The sequence below is a fragment of the Halichondria panicea genome, chromosome 4, assembly GCF_963675165.1.
Source record: "Halichondria panicea chromosome 4, odHalPani1.1, whole genome shotgun sequence".
NCBI classification, from domain to species: domain Eukaryota; kingdom Metazoa; phylum Porifera; class Demospongiae; order Suberitida; family Halichondriidae; genus Halichondria; species Halichondria panicea.
This window is the reverse complement of record NC_087380.1, coordinates 7,579,630-7,599,851: the sequence shown is the minus strand read 5'-3', so window position 1 is coordinate 7,599,851 and position 20,222 is coordinate 7,579,630. Positions and strand designations below refer to the sequence as shown.

Genomic DNA, 20,222 nt, shown 5'->3' with positions numbered 1-20,222 from the left:
ATATTACCCCCCTCCTGTCTCACAATACCCCCCTCCCGTCTCACAATACCCCCCCCTCTCGTCTCATAATACCCCCCTCCCATCTCATGAGGGCAACCCATTGTGTGCTTGTACATTTGGGTGATTTGCAGCTCAGCCACTTGGCTCCAGTTCTTTCCCATATTAACCTTGCAACCATACTCTTCATTTACATGCATAGGTCTACATTCCAGCTGTCACTTGCTGTCTACTATTCATTGCTACCTTGCTACTAACCTTGCTCTTTATCCTGGCTCTTCATTCTACTAAATTGAAAACAGTCACATTGGCGGGAACAAACAAGCATGTATGGGGTGCCGTTTGTGTCAAAATGCTAATTTTATCCACTTATGCAGAAGTACACTGACTTATACACAAGTGCACCGACTTATACCACAAGTACACTGACTTATGCAGAAGTACACTGACTTATACACAAGTGCACATACTTATACACAAGTACACAGACTTATACACAAGTACACCGACTTATACACAAGTGCACCGACTTATACGCAAGTGCACAGACTTATACGCAAGTGCACAGACTTATACACAGGTGCACTGACTTATACACAGGTGCACTGACTTATACATAATAACCTGACTTGTACAAGTACTTTGACTTTTGCACAAGTATGCTGACTTATGCACAAGTGCACTGACTTATGCACAAGTGCACCGACTTATGCACAAGTGCACTGACTTATACACAAGTGCACGTGCTGAATTAATTTAACCTTTAACCTTTAACCCTTTGCACATGGTTGTCTATAGACTAGATCGAGACATGGCAGAATCTTCAGTTAATGTGCAAGTATTGTCAAACGCTTTAAACCTGTTTACTAATGCAATTCAAGCTGCTACAACTCTTAACAGAAGCTCTGTAAACATTACTATTGTCTGCCTTGACTCTGCCTGTACATGCACAGGGGCGGATCCAGGAAAAATGAAAGGGGGGGGCTAGTAGAGAGGGGCACCGTACGAGTTAATAAGTGAATACTGAATATGAAAAAGTTAATCAAAAAACTCGTTCTAATCAACAAAAGGATGTATACTGTAGATGTTACATCTACATTCATGCACTCTTGGTACATGAAAGAATCACAATGCCTACCCAGACTGCACTGAGAGTGAGAGGAGGTAAGGCTGGTTCTTGCAACTAGCTGAAAAAGTCTGAGATCTGCTCCATGTTGCAGCTCAACAGCATGCACAATAGCCTCCCCTAGGAAGAGAGGCCTGGGATATGATCGAGGCTACAAACATTGCACAAGGAGCTGACTCAGCAACATGCAGCAATAGTTGTTGACCTATGCACTTTTATATTAGTTCTAGCTAGCTAGCTAGCTAGCTAGTATGTCCAGCTAGCTAGCCTACATCCTTTATACTCTTAGTAGCTAGACTTGGCTGTTGTCTAGCATCTCTTAAGTCAGTGAGTCTACATGCAGATGCATAAGTAACAAGGTTGGTGGCAAAATTGTTGTAACCTCAGACTAGCAATACATAGGTAGTTTTTTCAAAAGGGGGGGGCTTCAGCCCCTCAAAATCACCCCTGGATCCGCCCCTGATGCACGTGCCTGTTCTTAGTAATGTTTACAGAGCTTCTGTAAGTGCAAAGGGTTAAAGGTTAAAGGTTAAATTAATTCAGCATACTTACGTATAAGTCAGTGCACTTGTGTATCATGTATCAGTCAGCATACTTGTGCATAAGTCAGCATACTTTTGTATAAGTCAGTGTACTTGTGTATAAGTCTGTGCACTTGTGTATAAGTCAGTGTACTTCTGCATAAGTGGATAAAATTAGCATTTTGACACAAACGGCACCCCATAGGCATGCGCATAGGGAGTCATTCACTCCTTGGGGAGTCCCCCACACCTTAGGGCGGCAGGAATGACATAAAATACGGTATTAATTGGAGGAATAAAGAAAGAAATAGACGTAGAATTAGGAAAAAGGAGAGCCTGTATCGGGAAGTCGCGTGAGGGTAGAAGGGTGGTAGAAGGGTGAAAATGAGCGTGGGCATGCTGAGCTAGAGATGTTGGACTGCCCACGCAGATATCTATGACTAATAAAACTTTGCCTGCAGCAAGCTGGACATGGACTTGGAACTGGAAGTTTGCAAGCACTATAGCTAGCTATATGCCTTAGATGATCTACTAGTCTAGATTGTGTGTTCAGATTCTATCAGACTATTACCTTTTCTTGTGTCTTTCTACATGCTAGTATAGATCAAGAATAGCTTAGTCATCATTATCATATATAGCAGGTAGCTACTGCCACTAGAGCTGGCCACGCTGGTTCTCTGATCTGACTTGCAGCACAGCTTGGTGGTTGTCTCAGTACATATACAGTCTTATTAACTCTGAATGCGTGGGAGAATACCTTACGTCACGATTGTGGGCTACATATCGCCCACGTTCATAAAAATCCTTGTGGATCACGCGATTTCCCAAACCAGGCCTTACTTTTCTTTAACTGTACGCCCATTTCTTTCTTTGCTGCCTCACTATGTCTTTCTACATGTAGTGATTTATGGATGAACAGTGACAACAGCAAGAAAAAGTAAGGCCTGGGAACGAGGCTAGGTCACTCCCACCGGGGAGTCATTCATTCCTCTGACACTGTATCTATGCGCATGCGCATAATTATGCTGTGGGTAAATTTCTTCCTTGCTTAGCAAAGCGGAGGAAGTTCACTGTCGATGTCATGTATAACAAAAGTCTGCTATAAAAGTTGCACTTGGAAGTTAATGTTACAGATCTAGCTCAGTATAGCTGCTTGCATAATCAGTAAGTGTCAGTGTTATATATTGTATGGCAGCTAGATATAATAAGCTATGAAACTATTAGTGATTGCACATTTGATATGGTATAAACATATAAATTCTTTAATACACATGCAGGTACACGATGCTCACAATGACACCATCTTTGTTCATCCTTCTACTGGTAACACTCTCAACTGTCGCTGCATTGCAATTTAATTATGCACAATCATCGGAAGTTTTGCGTACGACAGACAATCGCATACGAGGAGCTCAGAACAGAATAAACAAAGATTTTGTGTTTGGAGGACTCATTCCAGTTCATTCAGATGATCCCGGTTCAGGTGGAGGTCAATGCGGAGCAATTGCAACTGAGGACGGTCTGCAGATGATGGAAGCAATGCTTTTTGCAATCGACCTTATAAACAACGACTCAGAACTTTTGGCAGGGCTAGAAATAGGCTATGACATTCGAGACACATGCATCAGTGAGAATATAGGACTGGACGAAACGATTGATTTGGTAATCACAGGAAGTGAATTGGACATTCAAAGCTGTCAGTTGTCATGTATGGGCCCTAACAACACGGTGAATAATGTCTCCATTAACCCTCCCACTTCTGGTATCATTGGTGCAGCTGCAAGCCGAGTCAGTGTCCCGGTAGCTAGTCTAGCACGGTTATTCCAAATCCCTCAAATCAGTTATTCATCTACCTCGGCTATTTTGAGCAATCGAGATCGCTACGAATATTTCTACCGAACAATTCCACCAGATGACCAACAGGTTAGAGCTATGCTCGACATTTTACTGAATTTCAACTGGACATACGTTTCTACTATCTACTCACGAAATTCGTACGGAGATCCTGCAATATCTGAATTTAGGGAATTAGCTTCAAACAATAGTATTTGTATCGATCTGGATATGGGAATCGAGGATAGTTTCGTGGACTCGGATTTCGATACGTTAGCTGATGCACTCATTGCCTCGTCAGCAAATGTTGTAATTGTGTTTGCTTCTCTAGACAACGCTGAGCAAGTGCTTCGTAGAATTGCAAACTCGACGTCAGCCAGAACTCGATTCACTTGGATAGCTAGTGATTCTTGGGCAAGGTCTAATAATATCGTGAGCCAGTTTAGTGAGACAGCTGCTGGTTTATACGGAATTGCACCCTTGACTGAACATGTGACACAATTCAACGAATACTTCTCACAAGTTACTATCGATAGCAATGCCAGAAATCCGTGGTTCACAGAATATTACGCCGCCTTTGCAGACTGTGACATATTAAATACAAGCGTACTAAACGTATGCTCACAGAATGAGAGTGTGACAGGTCTACCTCAATACCATCAAGGAAATTTGGTTCCCCTGGTAATAGATGCCGTGTATGCTTATGCACATGCTCTACAGAACTTTCTCCACGACAATTGTCAGTTACCAATAGTTTGGGACAAAACCAACCGATCGTGTGCTGGACAATCTCAACAACTAACAGGAAGCGTACTGCTTCAGTACATCCGTCAGTTGGACTTTGTTAATAATATCACTGGAAACAGAATCGTTTTCGATAGCCAAGGAAACATTGAGGGGAAATATGAGATATTAAACTATCAAGCAAAGGGTTATATCAGAAATGGAGATTACTTCCTTTATAGAGCAGGAATATGGGACAGTTCTGTACTGAACGATAGCAATCTTGAAGCACTAACAATTTTTGATATGCAAAATCTTCAATTCGGAATAGACAATTCAACTAATTCCATTCGCAGGCAACCTCAGATATCGCAGTGTGGGAGATGTGAGGTGGGTGAGTACAGAAGAATTGTACAGTCTTCGTGTTGTGGGACATGTGACCCGTGTGTAGGCGGTAACTATTCCTCAAATCCCATGGGCATGCAGTGTCTGCAGTGTGGAGGGGAGACTTGGGGAAACAATCCGCTGGTTGGCAGCGACTCGTGTGTTCCAATACCAGAGTCGTTTATTCGCCATAGTGATACATTCTCGATTATTGTGATAATACTTGCTGTGTTGGGCCTCATAGCTGTTGCAGCCGTCACCATAATGTATGTTATATACTGGAAGACACCGGTTGTAAAATCTTCAGGAAGAGAACAAATGATTACTTTACTCAGTGGTATCGGACTGATCTTTATTCTGGCATTTGTGTATGTGAGTCCTCCTGAGCCGGGAGTCTGTGTCGTACAGAGAATGGGATTTTGGGTATGTTATTCAATTATATTTGGCGCTCTGTTGGTCAAGATTGTTCGAGTAACGAGAATATTTTACAGGTCTGTAAATTTGTCACGAACTAGATTCACGGAGCCTTACTATCAAGTGATTTTCACGAGCATAATAATATTTGGTCAAGTACTTATTGTGGTCGTAGGTTTAATTGTTGTACATCCAGGCGTCTCCAGAAATGTGCGACCGAATCGTGAAGATCAAAATAAACTCCCGGAAATCGTCGTGTCTTGTGTTGTCGATCACGTTGCTATTTTGATAATCTGTGCCATCTACGAAACAATCCTCATTATTTTGTCTACCATACTCGGTGTGCTGAGCTTCAAATATCCGAAAAATTTCAATGAAGCCAAATTTGTTTCGTTTTGTACTTTCATTATTGCAATCATTTGGGCTGCTTTTGTTGGACTGTATGCTTACTTTATAATCGAAAAGAGACAAGAGATTCAAAATGCCATCACTGGGCTAGCCTCTGTGTTGAGTGCTTTTGCCGTTCTCGGCTGTTTGTTTGGGCCGAAACTCTTTATTATTTTCTTCAGGCCCGACCAGAATAAACCGAATCAGAAGGTTACTGGAAAAGACACAGCTGTCAACCTAACCACCATAACCCGCAATCCCAGCTCAGAGGACACTCTCTCCACCATGAAGGACAACAACTCAATGTCCATTAAAGGTGGGTCAATCACTATAGCTGCACTGAATGAGAAAGAGAGAGTGTAACTGACTTTGTTTCGATTAGGATTTATCGAATGTAGCATTCATTTGCATTAATTGTACCTGCATGGAATCCTTCCTTAACTCTACATTTACTTTGCTTCCATTTGTGTACTACAGTTTATTTTTTTAGTGTACTACAAGAAAAAAAAGCCTCCCCCTTAGTGAATGTGCATGTACATACTTCAGTTTATTGTGGTAAACTTATTCATTTACAAGAAGCCTTCCCCTTGTATATACCGTATAGCAGGTTATTTTCGTATTTTTCGTATTGTAGTAGAGCATCATACGAAAATTGAAATTATTCTACCGCAGTAGGTTCAATGTCACTATCCTGAGCTGTACAAATATTTAGTAGTTTCTTAAAAGACTGTAAATTCAGTTGTGGACTGGGTGGAAATAAGTCTAAGCATCCCTATAGTATATGCGTGCGTGTGTGTGTGTGTGTGCGTGCGTGTGTGTGTGTGTGTGTGCGTGCGTGTGATTGGTTTAACTACTCAAGCAATAGCTAAGAGAGAGTGTCAACACACACACGCATGCATCTGTTGTGAGCATTAGGTTATTGACTTTGTCTAGCTCTATGTTGATTGTGCAAAGTACCGCTTTCATAACGGATGCAACTTCTATCTTTCACCTATACTACAATATCACTTTGTGTATCTACTTACAAAAAGTCCATTTACTAACTGCTAAATGTGATGTACTTAAGTGTGTTTAAAATCTGAATAATACTGGAATTGAAACTTGTTTACTGTAGCAGCTGTTTGCATAGACCTTGCAAGATACTAATCAACTCACTGCATTACCACAAAACCACCATACAATGTTGCTATGCAAACAACCTGAGCATTGGTGGCTTCTAGAACTATCGTATAGCTTTTCAAGGGCTAATATTTTTGCGGATTTCCCCAATTTATATTATACGCAAAATTTACAAAAATGGTTAATCTGCGGAAAAAATTAGACCCTCGAAAGTTACCCGCTATAAGCTGATATGTACTCAGTCTACTCAAACTGAAAGTTAATTCAAAATACAAACCTTAATCTAAGATATAATGTTTACAGCTTCAATACCTACTACTACAGTACACACACCCACTCACCCACCCCCTCACACACGCACATACTCACGCACACCCACAGTTTCCATGACAACTAAGACTGCATACGCCCCTACCCCCCCTCCCTGAGGAACATGGACTCATCAGATGATTCCGTCAGCCAATGAACGGCCAGCATTCATTTCATGCATGTGACTGTTTCCACTAGTTCAGAACATTTCAGTTTTTGTATTAATTCAGTGTGATAAATCAATCAATAGCTTTTCCAGAATCTCATCATTTGTATATAGTTGTATGGTATAATGTTTCCCCTGTCATTTGACAGTTTCTTTGATTTGATAATTCTTCTATAATAATTTAAGAAAAAACTAAAGGATTTTAAAATTGAGAGCTACGAGACGGTACAGAATCTACTACCAGGTGGTGCTAAATCGTTCTGTTCGTGAGGTCGTGAACTCTCCACATCAGTCCACTCAAAGGAGGCGTGTCCTGTATATAAAAAACTAATTGATCAATAATAATTATTATACGTACGTACATGCATTCCTACAAATTAGTTATGTAATTTAATATCACCTTCTAGTATTGCGAGCATGTCCTCTCCATTCTCCAGCTCGTGGGCGTAATCAAGAGGGGTTTTCCCCTCATTATCGCACAGTTGTACGTCCGCCCCTCGCCGTAGCAATAGGTCTGTATTGTACACACTGTTGTAGGCCACGGCACAATGGAGGGGAGTACGTTGGTAGCTGTTGGTGGCGTTGATTAACAGGGGCGTGCTCTCGTGAGAGAGGAGATATAGGAGTGGGTGTGGTGAGGGGTGTGCACTGGCGTGATGGAAGGGGGTGCTCTGTGTGATGTCAGGGAATGTGAGGAGTGTGGGGTGGGCGGATATCAACACCTGTGTGTGTGTGGGGGGGGGAGCAGCGTACTTTATCAGCTATATAATTATGGTAAAGTCTACGTAAAGCAGTCAGTAACTCTGGCACATCATTTGAAAGGTTATAGTGTTTGTACCTAATATAAATTAAACTACGTATTTGTTGAACCTTCATGCAGTCGAGTGATTCCTTCTGCAGTGCGTACGTGACTAGAGACCTCCCCTCCTTGTCCAAGTGAACAGGGTCACCATACCTACAGTGCATGCATGGGTACAGCAGAGAGTCTGATGTAATGATAATGAGACCAAACATGCAGGAGAAAGTTATCACACAATTGATTGCTTTCACTTCTAAATCAACTATTGAATACACGTACACATACACATACACAGTCATCTTTATTGCATGCCTCCTGTGGCTATACATGCCCTGAGGTTAAGTAAGCAGTGCTATCACACAAATAATTGCTTAGTTTCACTTCTATTCAGTGCTATTGTATTATGTACTCACTTCTTCAATAGCAGTGCAAGATGATGTGGTCTCTTGAAATGAATGGCCCAGTGTAGAGCGGTTAGTCCGCCACTGTCAGCTTCCCTCAGAATACTTGGAGAGGCATGCCTGTACAAGGTGAATCATGTCATGTATTAATAGGGCCTTCTTTTAGCTGCTCAAAAATAATTATGCCATTTAAATTGCATGGACGTCCCAAACTCATGCAAGCTAATATGGGCTATCAAAATCAGCCAGAAATTGTAGATTGCACTCATATGTAGCTAGCTAGCTCAAGAGACCTTATCACCCTCAATAGCAGTTGGAGGCAGCTGTGTGTCTCGGGAACCATGCTCCAATGAAATGCACTGTGACCCTGTAGTAATGGCAAGTCTGTGTACATTCACAGGGTACAAGATGCAGACAAGTTATAATTATTAGGCATATCCAGCTCCTCTAATCTATGCATTGTCCACTTCAACATAGACTCACTTTCGCATCTAAGATTTCGATTACTGCTCCTTTATTCAGCAGTACGTTTGCTGCGGCCTTGTTGCCATGGTAGCAGGCCACATGTAGAGCCGTGAGACCACTAACATCCTGTCTGTTCAAGTCAGCCCCACACTCGATCAGCGTGGAAACGGACGATCGTTTGTTGTTGCCGAGGGCAGCAAACATGAGAGGAGTGCGTTTGTGATCGTCCTCTTTGTTGATCCCAAACATCATGACTAGCTCACGCACCACTCCGGGTCTCTTACCAATGGCCACTGCTCCGTGGAGGGGGTGGGGATAGTTGAGTGTGCTGTGAGGGTGTGTGTGTGTGTGTGTGTGTGGAGGGGGTGGGGATAGTTGAGTGTGCTGTGAGGGGAGGGGGCGGAAGATAGCAGCTACTAAAATTAATCCATATTTTAGAAATTGGACCTTTCTAACCCACTGCAAATTATGGAGAGTCAGAGTTAGCTCCGAAAACAAGCCCATGAAGTGATGAGAGGAGTACTTACTTTTCCAATGTGTGCACTGTGGGGAGACACTCGACTGGTGCTGTGTATGGATCACTAGTGGTCTCCTCATCAACACTGACACTCTATTAGTACAGTTTTAGCAATTATAACCGCATGCACATTCTTATACTAATTACATACGTTCTAAACATACATCAACTTGATTACCTTGTCGTCCTGAAACCTCACGCTCTTACGACCCCCAGGAGGGGTTAGTCCCTCCACTGCTCCATCAGCACTGCACAGTAGACTAGACACTTCACCTGCACTGCCGCTAACAGACCAAGAAGAGGATGGAGGAGTGGTCTGGAAGGACGACAGAGAAGTGATGGGGTAGGAGGACGACAAAGAAGTCTCAGAGTTGATTGATTGTACACTCTCAATTGTACCAGTATTCAGAACTTCTCCAGTTTCTCCCTCAACACAATTGTAGATCTCATGCACATTAGGAGTGGTAGATTTCAGATTTATTTGTGACTGCAAATCTCTTGAAGAATCCATATCCACCTGGTGAATATTGTGCAGCCTCTCTTTATTGCCCCTGTCATGTGATCTCTCGCCAGCCGTCACCTCTGTTGCCATGGCAGCCCGGGCCTGAGCTAATAGGGACTGTATTTCCTGTTGACTTAGAGTTCTGCGATTTGGTCGCCCCTCCTTTGCATAGTAAAACAACGACTCGGCATTCGCAAACACCCTGCCAACAAAATAAATGAATTCCCGCGAAAAATTTGAACTGGCAAAACAGACTGTACTATAATTATAGGTATACATACTTGCAGGCTTGTGAGGTACATGGTTGTCATAGCAATGGTAGTCATAGGCTTAGCAATGTATGAATTGTATTGTACTAACACATTATAAATAACTGACATGGAGCCCTCAGAGTGTACGAGTGCCCCCCTGGTCAGGAGGAGGTCTCCTAAGCACACGGCTTGTTCCTCTGTCTCTACACCAGCCACACTCTCCATAAGCCAACGCACTATTGCAGCTCCCGAGAATATTGCACCAGCGTCTAATGATGTGTGTGCGTGTGGGTGGGGAGGGGGGTTATCAAGAACAACAGTTTAATGATAAAGCCTCGAAACAGCTGATGTAATCAATATCAACGCTCATTACTATAATTATGTACGTGAATTTCTTCACTTGTGATATATACCTGGCCTCAGTTTGACATTGTCCAGTGCTGCCACAGTTGGTCTGGGGGCACCATTGTCCGGGTCTTGCAAGATGGTGATCAGGGCATCAACACCAATATCATCATCACAACCACTGGCACTTAAGCTTTCTGCTGAGTCTACATGAAATAACTTAGTCTATGCGTGCAGCTGCAGCATGTATGACTAAGTAATGCATGCAGTGAACTTGTTTACCTACTTCCGTCTTAGTTTTTCGTCGTCTGATTTTCACTTTAGTGCTCCGAGGCCGAGTGCTACCTGTGCACTTCTGCTGCACACTTTTTGACAATGAGTCCAAATCATCTGTGAACAATTAAATTAAAGAAGATGATGATATTTCCCTAAGGCACTCACCGTCGCTGCAGCTGTCACTGTCAGTGCCCACCTCCCCTCCTCCCTCTATAGCCGTTACCAGGGCAAAGGCTGCCATCTCCATGTTGTGCTGCCTAGAAACAAAAACGAAAAACATTGATAGTGGCATAATTCTACTGTATAAGTTGTAATAGGGACATTCAACAAGTTTAATGCTCAAAAATCACAGAGTCCCATACTGCTCAAGGGTGGCTGCTATAATTATAGCTAGGTAGGCTTTTGCGGTACATGTCAAATTTGCTCACCGTTCATCTTTTCCATTTTCAGACAAATTTGTTGGAGATTTAGCAATTGGCTTAGGCTTTAGGACAATCTTCTTGTCTCCTTCAGCTGCACTGCCGCCATCTCCATACATGTCGTGCAACTCTCGCATGTACGCATTCATTAGTGCCTTCTCAGCTATGTCCTTCCTGTTGGGGCTGTTTTGTATTAAACGAGCTCGAGAAGCTAGTTCAAGAACAGAACGAATCTTGGAATAGTTTTCAGCAGGAAATTGCTTTTTAGCAAATGTTAATAGGAGAGTTTTACAGTTTCCGCCGAGAGCTTCCTTGAGCAGCTGTGTTAAAACGGACTTTTTGCAGAGATCGAGAGTTTCGGGGGATTTTTCAAAAGTAAGTTCAGTTGAAAAATCTGCACTAAGAGTTGTGGGGCCGTTTTGTGTGAGTGATTTCACCATCTCAACAAAGGTGTGGAGAGAGACTAATTCTTTGGATGTGACAACATCACATGACAGGAGGTCGGATGGGCACACTTCCACAAAGGAGAGGCTACCACTAATAGGAGCATTCATCGTACCAAACTGAGCGTACTCCACTGAGATCGTACAGATTGTGTGATGGATTGTTTTCCTATCATCCTCGTTTCTGTAGGCTTCTAAAATTTTCTTCTCCATGTCCATCCCGTACTGCAGTAGGGATGCCATTTTGATTGTACCCTGTACTTCTTGCTGTGAGGCTCCAACCATCAAACACCCCTCCTCCGGCAAAGAAAGCTTGGGTGGAATTGCGGTATCTTCTTGACTCATCTTATGGTTGCTTCCTGCTGACGAGAACCCAGCTAGTAGGTCATGAACACTTTCGTTTATGACTACTACAAGAGTACATAATACGACAAGATTTGAGCAAGCCTGAGCTTGCTTCTTTCGAGATTTCATCAAACGACGGAAAATTTGCTGTGATGCTTTCAAAATAGCACCTCGTTTCGGAGCGTTCATAGTTTCTGTTCGTACCAGATGAGCGGCTTGTGTCGCCATTGAGATGACAGTGCCATTGTAGCCAGCCAGGACGTTGTCGACAATCTGCCTAACTGAGTCCTTGTAGACGCTTGATTGCTTCTCAGCAAAAACTCCATCGAAACTGTATTCGGTAGATGCTACCAAAGAGGGAATACAACAATTAATATTAAATGAGCACAATTAATAGGCTTAGCTAATTTACCTTCTGCAAAAGGGGGGCGGGGCTGCTCAGGAAATGTGACTGTTTTAGAGCTGCTGTTGAAGCCGATTGACAGTCTCTCCCCTCCCTGTGTAACTGGGGCGACTCCATCATCTGAGACTAGTCGTAGAATAGATCTAAAGTGCTTTGACATGATGCTACAAGCTAGCTAGCTCACTTCTAGTATGTACATGTACTTTTTTGATAATGCCACGGATATTCGCCGCCCTCATTGGACTTAACTCACGCCCTGTATCAACGCCGCCCTCAATAACATGTTTACAATTTTTGACTCTTGAATTTTTTGAACAAGTATGTCTACCAATACAAAGTCTAAAGATTAAAACATACAGAGAGCTATAATTATACCACAACAGATCACAATCATTGTACAGAGTGCTGAGTAGAGTAAGTATGCTGAGTGTACAGTACACTAGCATCATTATAAGATCTCTAAGATTGTCTCTAGAAATCGACGAATTCCTTTGAAAATTTCTCATTACTGGAAATCCTCAGTGGCTCCTCTTCATAGTCATCAAAATTACTGGGGTCTCCGGGTCCCTTGCACTTGGGGGTGAATGGTGCATCAAGCTGTGTGTGTGTGTGTGTGTGTGTGTGTGTGTGTGTGTGTGTGTGTGGTGGGTGTGTGTATATGTGTGTGGTGTGGTGTGGTGTGTGTGGTGGGTGTGGGTGTGTGTGTGTGTGTGTGTGGTGTGGTGTGGTGTGGTGTGTGTGGTGGGTGTGGGTGTGTGTGCATGCGAAAATTGACAGGGTAAAATTAAGAAAATATTTTGCTGGCCTTAACTTAAAGTATTCCTTGTGAATGCTGCACTACATGGGATACAACTTTGTGTTAAAAAAATAAATTCCACCAATAAAGGTAACGTCCAGCAAAGACTCAAACTGGCTAAATTGTATAAACACCTTTTTCTGGTATGTGGAAATCCAATCAGTCGAGGTAAACCATTTGTGAATCTTGATGTCCTGTACACCGTTCTTGAGGTTTCCATAGCGTTTGGTGAGGTCCACCTGGAGCAGGTTACGCAGCAGGTCCTTTAAGTCTGCCGTGAAGTGGGAGGGAAAGCGTACCTGTGTGTGTGTGTGTGTGGTGTGTGGGTGGGTGGAGTGTGTGTGGTGTGGTGTGGTGTGTGTGTGTGTGTAGAAAAGAAGTACACAGGCTGTTTGTATATTTAAGCATGTGGGAGTGCCCCTACAATGAACACTCGTAATTAAGCACCATACATAATGAACAAGCTACATTACCTTTCCAGAGACAATCTTCTCGTAGATCTGGATGGGCTGGTCAGCAAAGAATGGTGGATAACCAGCGGCCATTTCATAGATAAGCACTCCCAGAGCCCACCAATCCACTGCCTTGTTGTAGCCCTTGGAGAGGATGATTTCAGGAGCGAGGTATTCAGGTGTGCCACACAGGGTCCATGTGCGACCTTTGACCTTCTTGGCAAAACCAAAATCGGTGACTTTAACATAGCCTTGATGGTCGATAAGCAGATTCTCAGGTTTTAAGTCCCTGTATAAATGTGTGTGTGTGTGTTTTAGCAGGCTCTAGATATACAGACAGATGTGTTAAAAACGCTCATTAAATTTGAAACAAGACCATACGTACACACCCACACACACACACACACCGAGCACACGCCCACCCACCCAGCCAGCACAACAAACCTGTACACAATGTCCAGATGGTGAAGATACTCAAATGCCAACACAATTTGAGAAGCATAAAATCTCGAGTGTATCTCACTGTGGAATGGAATGGACTGTAATGATAGCCATGGTGACAGTGTGTATGTATACACTGTACTATTATTATTATAAACGACAGAGCTGAGATGTACAGTAAAATTAGGGGAGGAGTTAGTTTTACAGTACCTGAAACGGCCGATTCGTCTGAGATGAGAGAACATCTCTCCACCAGGGACAAACTCCATCACCATATACAGGTACGAGTTATCCTGTGTGTGTGTGGGTGGACGTGTGTGTGTGTGTGTGGTGTGTGGCTACCGTGAAGCTTTATCAAAACACACTGAGGCTGGAGAATAATCTTATGATAACCGATAACCTTCGTTGCCATGCAACAAAAACCACAAACACTAGTTTTCCCACCAACAATGAAACAAACCTGCTCATTAATAATATGAAATGGTTCAAATGATCATCGAGTACAGGAACCTAGACCCAATCTGACTCACTATGACATCACTATGACATCATGCACAAGAATGATATCATGCTCAAAATCGCAGTACTATGACATCATGCTCAAGACACCGCAGTAAACTCCTATATTATCATAGTCACACATTGATTGCATTCCACAGGGAGGCATCAGATTACATAACATGCACACACAGCTTCATTACTACACCCTCCACACATTAAGCCATTAAGTACAACACACACCATCTCCAATTTATGTAAAGCACATTAACAAGAACTCTACGTACGACTGAGTAGAAAAAGTTACTTGTGAAGGCAATTGCTCTAGAGCATACAGTACATTGCTCCTAATCGAAACCAAAGCTACTCTGCAGATTGTACACATGTACATGTGCTCAATATATCAATCAGTACAAGGTACTTATTGTTCAACACACGAATTTCAGAGGCTCGAGAAAACCGGAAAAATAATCGGGCGAAACCTCACCTTAAAATGGTACTCGAGATTAACCAGAAATGGGAATCGAATTGCAGCTAGAATCCTCTTCTCGTTGAGCGTGTGCTCAACTTGCTTCAGTTTTACCACCTTCTGCTTGTCGAGAATCTTGAGTGCATGGTAGGTCTTCTTGGCCTTGTGATGGACCAGCATGACACGTCCAAATGACCCAGTACCCAGCGTTTTGATCCTCTCAAAGTCATCAAGCTTCTCAGGACACTGCAGAGAAATCCATCACATGAAAATTGTATAAGTAGCCAGTTTTCTAGACTGTATTATAAGGTCAGTTTTTGTTTACAACCAAAGCAGTGTAGCTAGGAATGTCATTAAAGGCCATTTACTGAGGCACAGATATCAGTGAGTGTAACGGTCATTTTATCTCAAAGGCAATTTTCCACAAGTCCAAGGTGATCTTTACGCTATCACTAAATGAATACTATAGCAATCATGTATTGTGCTAGGTCACTGGTTGCTGTGGATACTCACACTCTCTGGCGTGTCCCATTTCTTGCTAAAGTCTGCTTTGGCTTGCGACAAGAAGTCTTGAACTGCAAAGTAGGAGAGAGCATAAATCTAAAACCATCATCATCCACGTACACGCGCACACACACACACACACACACACACACACACACACACACACGATACGATATGATGTAGATTAAACATGCATAAATTATAACTATATACAATGCAATATGTGCAACACTATGCTTTTGTGTAAAATTGACTAGTATTTGTTCCCTATATATAATACAGGTGCAGAGCTGCTGCTACCATCTATGAATAACTTTAGGGGTATCTCAGAGTGAAGGCTTCACTTTCAGTCCCTAAGCTACACAAGTATATTTCTAAGCACACAGACAAGCCACTGTCTCTATACAGACACGGCTCTCAGCTATACGACTGGGCCTCACCTATATCTCCCTTTCCTGACACGTTTCCCATGATTCCTTGCAGCCCAACTAACTCTAGTGTCTGACAGGAGCAGGAGGCAGTGGAAAGCTCACGTGATCAAACACCACCCTCAGAAAAGCATCACAAATCGAGGGCGGTCAATCCAGCGGCTTAAACTGAGGACTAAAAAAATTTTTACGAGCCACTCCCATCTTTTCAGTCTTCTTAGCTTCTGAGCTTTTTCCCTACAAATCTGGTCAACAGAGGTTCTACTCAATCATCAATGTACGTGAGATCTGTATGTCTTAATGCATTAAATTTTACTTGCATTTTAATACCTCCAACTCATGTTAATCGCAAGCAATGCTTTCCCCTCACACACACAGTTGTCTTTTTCAAGATGGCTGCCCCCATAGATCGCTCCCAGATGGGGCTATTGGAAGTGGAGGAGATTCGCTCCTTTGTGTGTCGCTGCGTAGAGACAGCAGGAGGTGCTCCCTCCCACGCTAGCTGTCTGGCTGATGTGTTGCTGGCTGCAGATACGAGGGGCCACTACAGCCACGGTCTCAATAGGCTGGGTCAGTGGGCTGGGTCAGTGGTCATGCCAATTTTGTGTAGCGTAAAACCTCTATTAAGAATGACATTATATTTTGCAAGACGAACAAATGGTGCTAATATGGGAGAAATATCCAAATGTCGCATATTTAGAGTGTCGCCTTAGAGTATAGTTATGTACCATAATTAGTCACGGATGTGCCCCAGAATTGTCTAAGTGGTGACACATTTTCTTTATAGCCTTCAGTTGTCTAGAGGTGGTTAGTACCAACCCCCGAACAGTGTGAGCACATCCCTGGGTAATCTATACACTATAATTATGGATAGTTTCGCTAAATGACTCAAACGATTTCCCAGTAGCTCAGCTATGGCTGGGAATTGGGTCTCATAATTCCATTGTCCAAATTATATAAATTTCTGACGAACGTAAATTTATTTTTGCTCTCCTCTGTTGCTATAGAGATGTATGTGTGGGAGCTACAGGCTGGACAGTGTGACGGGAAAGCCACACCCACTATTATCAAGGAATCGCCTGGAACCGGACATGTGGATGGACAAAACGCCATCGGAACTGTACGTAAAATTACACCACAATCTTATTTTTTGGATGAAAAGATTATTTAAATTTATTCTCTTTCGTAGGTGGTTGGGACATTTTGTATGGATCTAGCTATCAAGAAAGCTAAGAATGTTGGAATTGGATGGGTGTCTTGTAAAGGTGAGTATTGTATTCATCACTCTTAATGGTGTATTGATCACATCACAATGGTACTAATGACGCAGGCTCAAATCACTTTGGGATTGCTGGTTATTACTCACTGATGGCCATCAAAGAAGGCTTACTGGTAAGTATAGTATATACATATGTAGCCTCGTTCCCGGCCCAACTTTTCTCTAATTAAACGTTTCTTTCCGTTATTTAAAGAAAAATATGTGGGACCGAGGCTAATACATACGTATCTATAACTGTTTGTATCTATTTAACCATTATTCTAACTTTACAGGGTATGGCAACTACCAACACATCGCCAATAGCGGTACCAACCAGAGCTAAAGAGGTAAAACTTTAAATTGGGAACTGTGTGACAACATTCGGTAAAGGCATGTACCCCCTCCCCTGGCTGCTAGATAAAATATACCCAGCGTTGAATAAAGCATCTTTGAACGACCATACATTTATTTCCGTTGATCCAATTAAGCTAACAGTAAGCTCGTTAAAGTGGTGTCTTGAAATCAAAAGTCTATTTTTGGCCTGTTTTTGACAAAATACCATGGTATTTTTCTGAAAATGGAAAATTATGGCTCGTTCCAAATTTGAGAATTGAGCATACCATCTGCACGGGCTCCTTCTAAGCTTTCAGAAAATCATAAAATCAGTGAATTTAGATCACCAGAGCTCTAGTTACAGAGCCAACTCTAGTACTCTCAAAATACAGAAGACCCAGCATTTAATTGCTCCTATGCATCCTCATCGCTCAATGACTGATAGTTGATCATCGTTCCCTCTCCAGGTGGCACTCGGTACTAATGCATTCACCTTTGGGGCACCTGCTGATGACAACGACTCATTTGTCCTGGACATGGCCACCACCACTGCAGCTCTCGGAAAGGTCAGAGTCTACAACAGCATGGGTAGAACAATTCCTAGTGGTGTATGTGTGACTGAGTACAGTAACCGTTTATTATGAACGAAATTTGTTTACCCATAAAAAATTTTGAAGGGTCAAATTTTTTATGCATTCTGTAGCTATTAGGGAGCTACCCATACTACTATTATCATCTCTGTGAACCCATTATATCATTAACCACATTAATACCAATATTATGACCTGCTTACATGTCATGTGTACGTGCGTAGGTGGAGATGCAGCGTCGTAAGGAGGAGCCAATGCCTAACTGTTGGGGGGTCGATAGTGACGGGAAAGAAACCAAAGACCCGAACAAGGTCATGGACGGCGGGGGGTTGCTGTATCTGGGGGGCACTGAGGAGACTGGGGGTTACAAAGGTTACGGCCTAGGGATGATGGTTGAGATCATGGGGGGCATTCTAGGAGGGGGGCCGTACGGAACGCACATTCGCAAGTGGCAGAAAGATGACAGAGTTGCTGATCTGGTGAGAGCTCTTCAGCTAGCTTACCGTATAGCGGATAGCGGGTTATTTTCGTATGGAAATTTAGAGCATTATTAAAACTGCATGTGGAATCATTATGATGTATTAATGCGCAATAGGTTCTATGTCACCATTCTGAGCTGTACGCATATTTAGAATACGAAATATTAAACTTGGTAGTTTATACGAAAATGTGCACCAATGAAAATGACCCGCTATATACAGTGTAGGATTGTGTGTGTGCTGACGACAGGTTAGCTCTGCCTTTGTGCATAGAACAAGGATGCTATAATAATGTGTATGTATTCTCAGCATGATGCACGATTGTGCATGGTAGTGAGTAATAGACACCTGCGTGCTAGCTTGTATTGTTCTCAGATAGATTGCTTTGTTACAGGGGCAGACATTTGTTGCCATAAATCCTGAGATGTTTGCTCCGGATTTCACTGGGAGAATGAGACAGTTCATGCAAGAAATGAGAGCTATGGAGCCAGTAAGACTATAGTGTGTTTATTTACCAATTGTATATATAAACACAAATTTGAGATTTGAGCATACCATCTGAACGGACTCCTTCTAAGCTTTCAGATAGTCTTAAATTCGGTCATCAAATCTAGTTACAGAGCTTAGTACTCTGCATGCATGGGGAACATGTGTTTAAATATGAATTTCAGAAAGTAGCTACCTTATTGGTAATGAATACATGTGCTATGTATATTGTAACTTGCAGCTTTATCCGCCCCCTTTAGGCTGACCCTGATAAGCCAGTGCTTGTGGCTGGTGACCCGGAGAGATGTTACGAGAAGAGAGTGACTGAGGAGGGCGGAGTCTGGTACCATAGGAGCCTCATCACAGCAATGGTACACCACATACACACACACACACACACACACACACACCACACACACACACACACACACACACACACACACACACACACACACACACACACACAGCTAGCTACAATAATTTTCCTGTATAGTATACAGTGGAGTGTAGACCTTTTGCATACAATAACAAACTTCATTTCAACATGCATTCCCTGCTCTATATTGCCCTAAACCTTGCACTTCCTTATTGACCTATACACACTGTAAAAAAAAATAGTTTAAAATAACCCATTTTTGGTTGCAGTCACAACAAATGCATGGCCGTGGTTCTACTGCACATTTAGGAGACATCTATATATACACCTGTTAATAATTATAACCTGTCTCAATACCCTCTCTTCACACCTTATAGGACAAGCTTGCTGTTGAGCTGAAAGTAGAGCCAATGAAACTAAAAAATGCATAAACTCGTGAACAATAAATACATGCAGTGATCTGGTGTAGAGGAAAGTTGTAGCTCTCACAATTAGTTTTTTTTTTTGCTCTCTGTCTATAATTATATATATGCTCAGTCTTGTCAGCAGCATGCAGCATTGTCCAGGGAAACAATACTATAGTTAAGTACCATGGAATTGTATCAACATATTCGCACGTATGAAGTACCATACAACATGCAGTCATGCTCTAATTATCGTGCTGTTCTAATTAAAAGTAGGGTATGCATTTACTAGTCCACAACACACTATACCTACCACACTCAGGAACTAAGGTGAATGCCTATAAGGCCATAGGCAATAGGGGGCTTTGGTGGCTGAAGCCCTCCCCCCCTCTCATGCAGTTTCTTAAAATAATCCTCGTTATATATTTAGAGCCAGTGAGGGGAGCCCTGCCAACTTTAGAGCTCCCCTTGTCTGGAGTTGTCTACGCCCGGCCACTATAATTATATCACCTGACCACATTATAATTATTGTACTCATGTCAATTATATTATACGAAAACTAT

At 42.5% G+C, this 20,222-nt stretch overlaps 4 protein-coding genes across 7 annotated transcripts; 2 read left to right on the top strand and 2 right to left on the bottom strand.

Moving 5' to 3' along the window:
• The first annotated feature begins 1,309 nt into the window (after positions 1-1,309).
• Positions 1,310-7,125, top strand: LOC135335510 (metabotropic glutamate receptor 3-like). 4 transcript variants are annotated; one of them, XM_064531029.1, is made up of 4 exons: positions 1,310-1,482; positions 2,546-2,581; positions 2,922-5,701; positions 6,886-7,125. In XM_064531029.1, the coding sequence occupies exons 2-4, from the start codon at positions 2,556-2,558 to the stop codon at positions 6,930-6,932; spliced, it is 2,853 nt and encodes a 950-aa protein (XP_064387099.1). In that variant the 5' UTR covers positions 1,310-1,482; positions 2,546-2,555; the 3' UTR covers positions 6,933-7,125. The 4 variants fall into 4 exon arrangements, with proteins under 4 accessions (XP_064387099.1, XP_064387100.1, XP_064387103.1 ...); XM_064531030.1 differs by lacking the exon at positions 2,546-2,581 and having other exon boundaries at positions 1,310-1,624; XM_064531033.1 differs by lacking the exon at positions 2,546-2,581 and having other exon boundaries at positions 1,311-1,482.
• A 3-nt stretch (positions 7,126-7,128) lies between these two features.
• LOC135335508 (uncharacterized) lies at positions 7,129-12,374 on the bottom strand. Its single transcript, XM_064531027.1, has 14 exons — positions 12,155-12,374; positions 10,964-12,089; positions 10,701-10,792; positions 10,542-10,649; positions 10,328-10,465; positions 10,042-10,183; positions 9,340-9,865; positions 9,172-9,254; positions 8,663-8,972; positions 8,473-8,546; positions 8,192-8,299; positions 7,850-7,934; positions 7,380-7,701; positions 7,129-7,292 (listed from the first exon to the last, which is right to left on the bottom strand). The coding sequence occupies exons 1-14, from the start codon at positions 12,303-12,305 to the stop codon at positions 7,195-7,197; spliced, it is 3,363 nt and encodes a 1,120-aa protein (XP_064387097.1). The 5' UTR covers positions 12,306-12,374; the 3' UTR covers positions 7,129-7,194.
• A 55-nt stretch (positions 12,375-12,429) lies between these two features.
• LOC135335516 (cAMP-dependent protein kinase catalytic subunit 1-like) lies at positions 12,430-15,878 on the bottom strand. Its single transcript, XM_064531040.1, has 8 exons — positions 15,746-15,878; positions 15,315-15,376; positions 14,820-15,047; positions 14,045-14,127; positions 13,838-13,915; positions 13,415-13,682; positions 13,076-13,240; positions 12,430-12,742 (listed from the first exon to the last, which is right to left on the bottom strand). The coding sequence occupies exons 1-8, from the start codon at positions 15,774-15,776 to the stop codon at positions 12,617-12,619; spliced, it is 1,041 nt and encodes a 346-aa protein (XP_064387110.1). The 5' UTR covers positions 15,777-15,878; the 3' UTR covers positions 12,430-12,616.
• LOC135335515 (uncharacterized oxidoreductase YjmC-like) lies at positions 15,810-19,792 on the top strand. Its single transcript, XM_064531039.1, has 11 exons — positions 15,810-16,010; positions 16,112-16,303; positions 16,741-16,853; positions 16,923-16,998; positions 17,064-17,125; positions 17,285-17,338; positions 17,792-17,890; positions 18,139-18,393; positions 18,788-18,883; positions 19,140-19,250; positions 19,633-19,792. Exons 2-11 carry the CDS (start codon positions 16,126-16,128, stop codon positions 19,684-19,686), a joined length of 1,098 nt encoding a protein of 365 aa, XP_064387109.1. The 5' UTR covers positions 15,810-16,010; positions 16,112-16,125; the 3' UTR covers positions 19,687-19,792.
• Positions 19,793-20,222: the final 430 nt, after the last annotated feature.

Coding starts and splice junctions, on each gene's coding strand:
- LOC135335510 (XM_064531029.1), top strand. CDS start 2,556: ATGAACAGTGACAACAGCAAGAAAAA. Junction 2,582..2,921: donor AGTGACAACAGCAAGAAAAA/GTAAGGCCTGGG, acceptor ATACACATGCAG/GTACACGATGCTCACAATGA. Junction 5,702..6,885: donor CAACTCAATGTCCATTAAAG/GTGGGTCAATCA, acceptor GCACACCCACAG/TTTCCATGACAACTAAGACT.
- LOC135335508 (XM_064531027.1), bottom strand. CDS start 12,305: ATGTCAAAGCACTTTAGATCTATTCTACGACTAGTCTCAGATGATGGA. Junction 10,793..10,963: donor GAAAATGGAAAAGATGAACG/GTGAGCAAATTT, acceptor TTTTGTTTCTAG/GCAGCACAACATGGAGATGG. Junction 7,702..7,849: donor AATCACTCGACTGCATGAAG/GTTCAACAAATA, acceptor ACACACACACAG/GTGTTGATATCCGCCCACCC.
- LOC135335516 (XM_064531040.1), bottom strand. CDS start 15,776: ATGGGAAACGTGTCAGGAAAGGGAGATATAG. Junction 15,048..15,314: donor AATGGGACACGCCAGAGAGT/GTGAGTATCCAC, acceptor ATTTCTCTGCAG/TGTCCTGAGAAGCTTGATGA. Junction 13,683..13,837: donor CATCTGGACATTGTGTACAG/GTTTGTTGTGCT, acceptor ACATTTATACAG/GGACTTAAAACCTGAGAATC.
- LOC135335515 (XM_064531039.1), top strand. CDS start 16,126: ATGGCTGCCCCCATAGATCGCTCCCAGATGGGGCTATTGGAAGTGGAG. Junction 16,854..16,922: donor GACAAAACGCCATCGGAACT/GTACGTAAAATT, acceptor TCTCTTTCGTAG/GTGGTTGGGACATTTTGTAT. Junction 17,891..18,138: donor CCACTGCAGCTCTCGGAAAG/GTCAGAGTCTAC, acceptor GTACGTGCGTAG/GTGGAGATGCAGCGTCGTAA.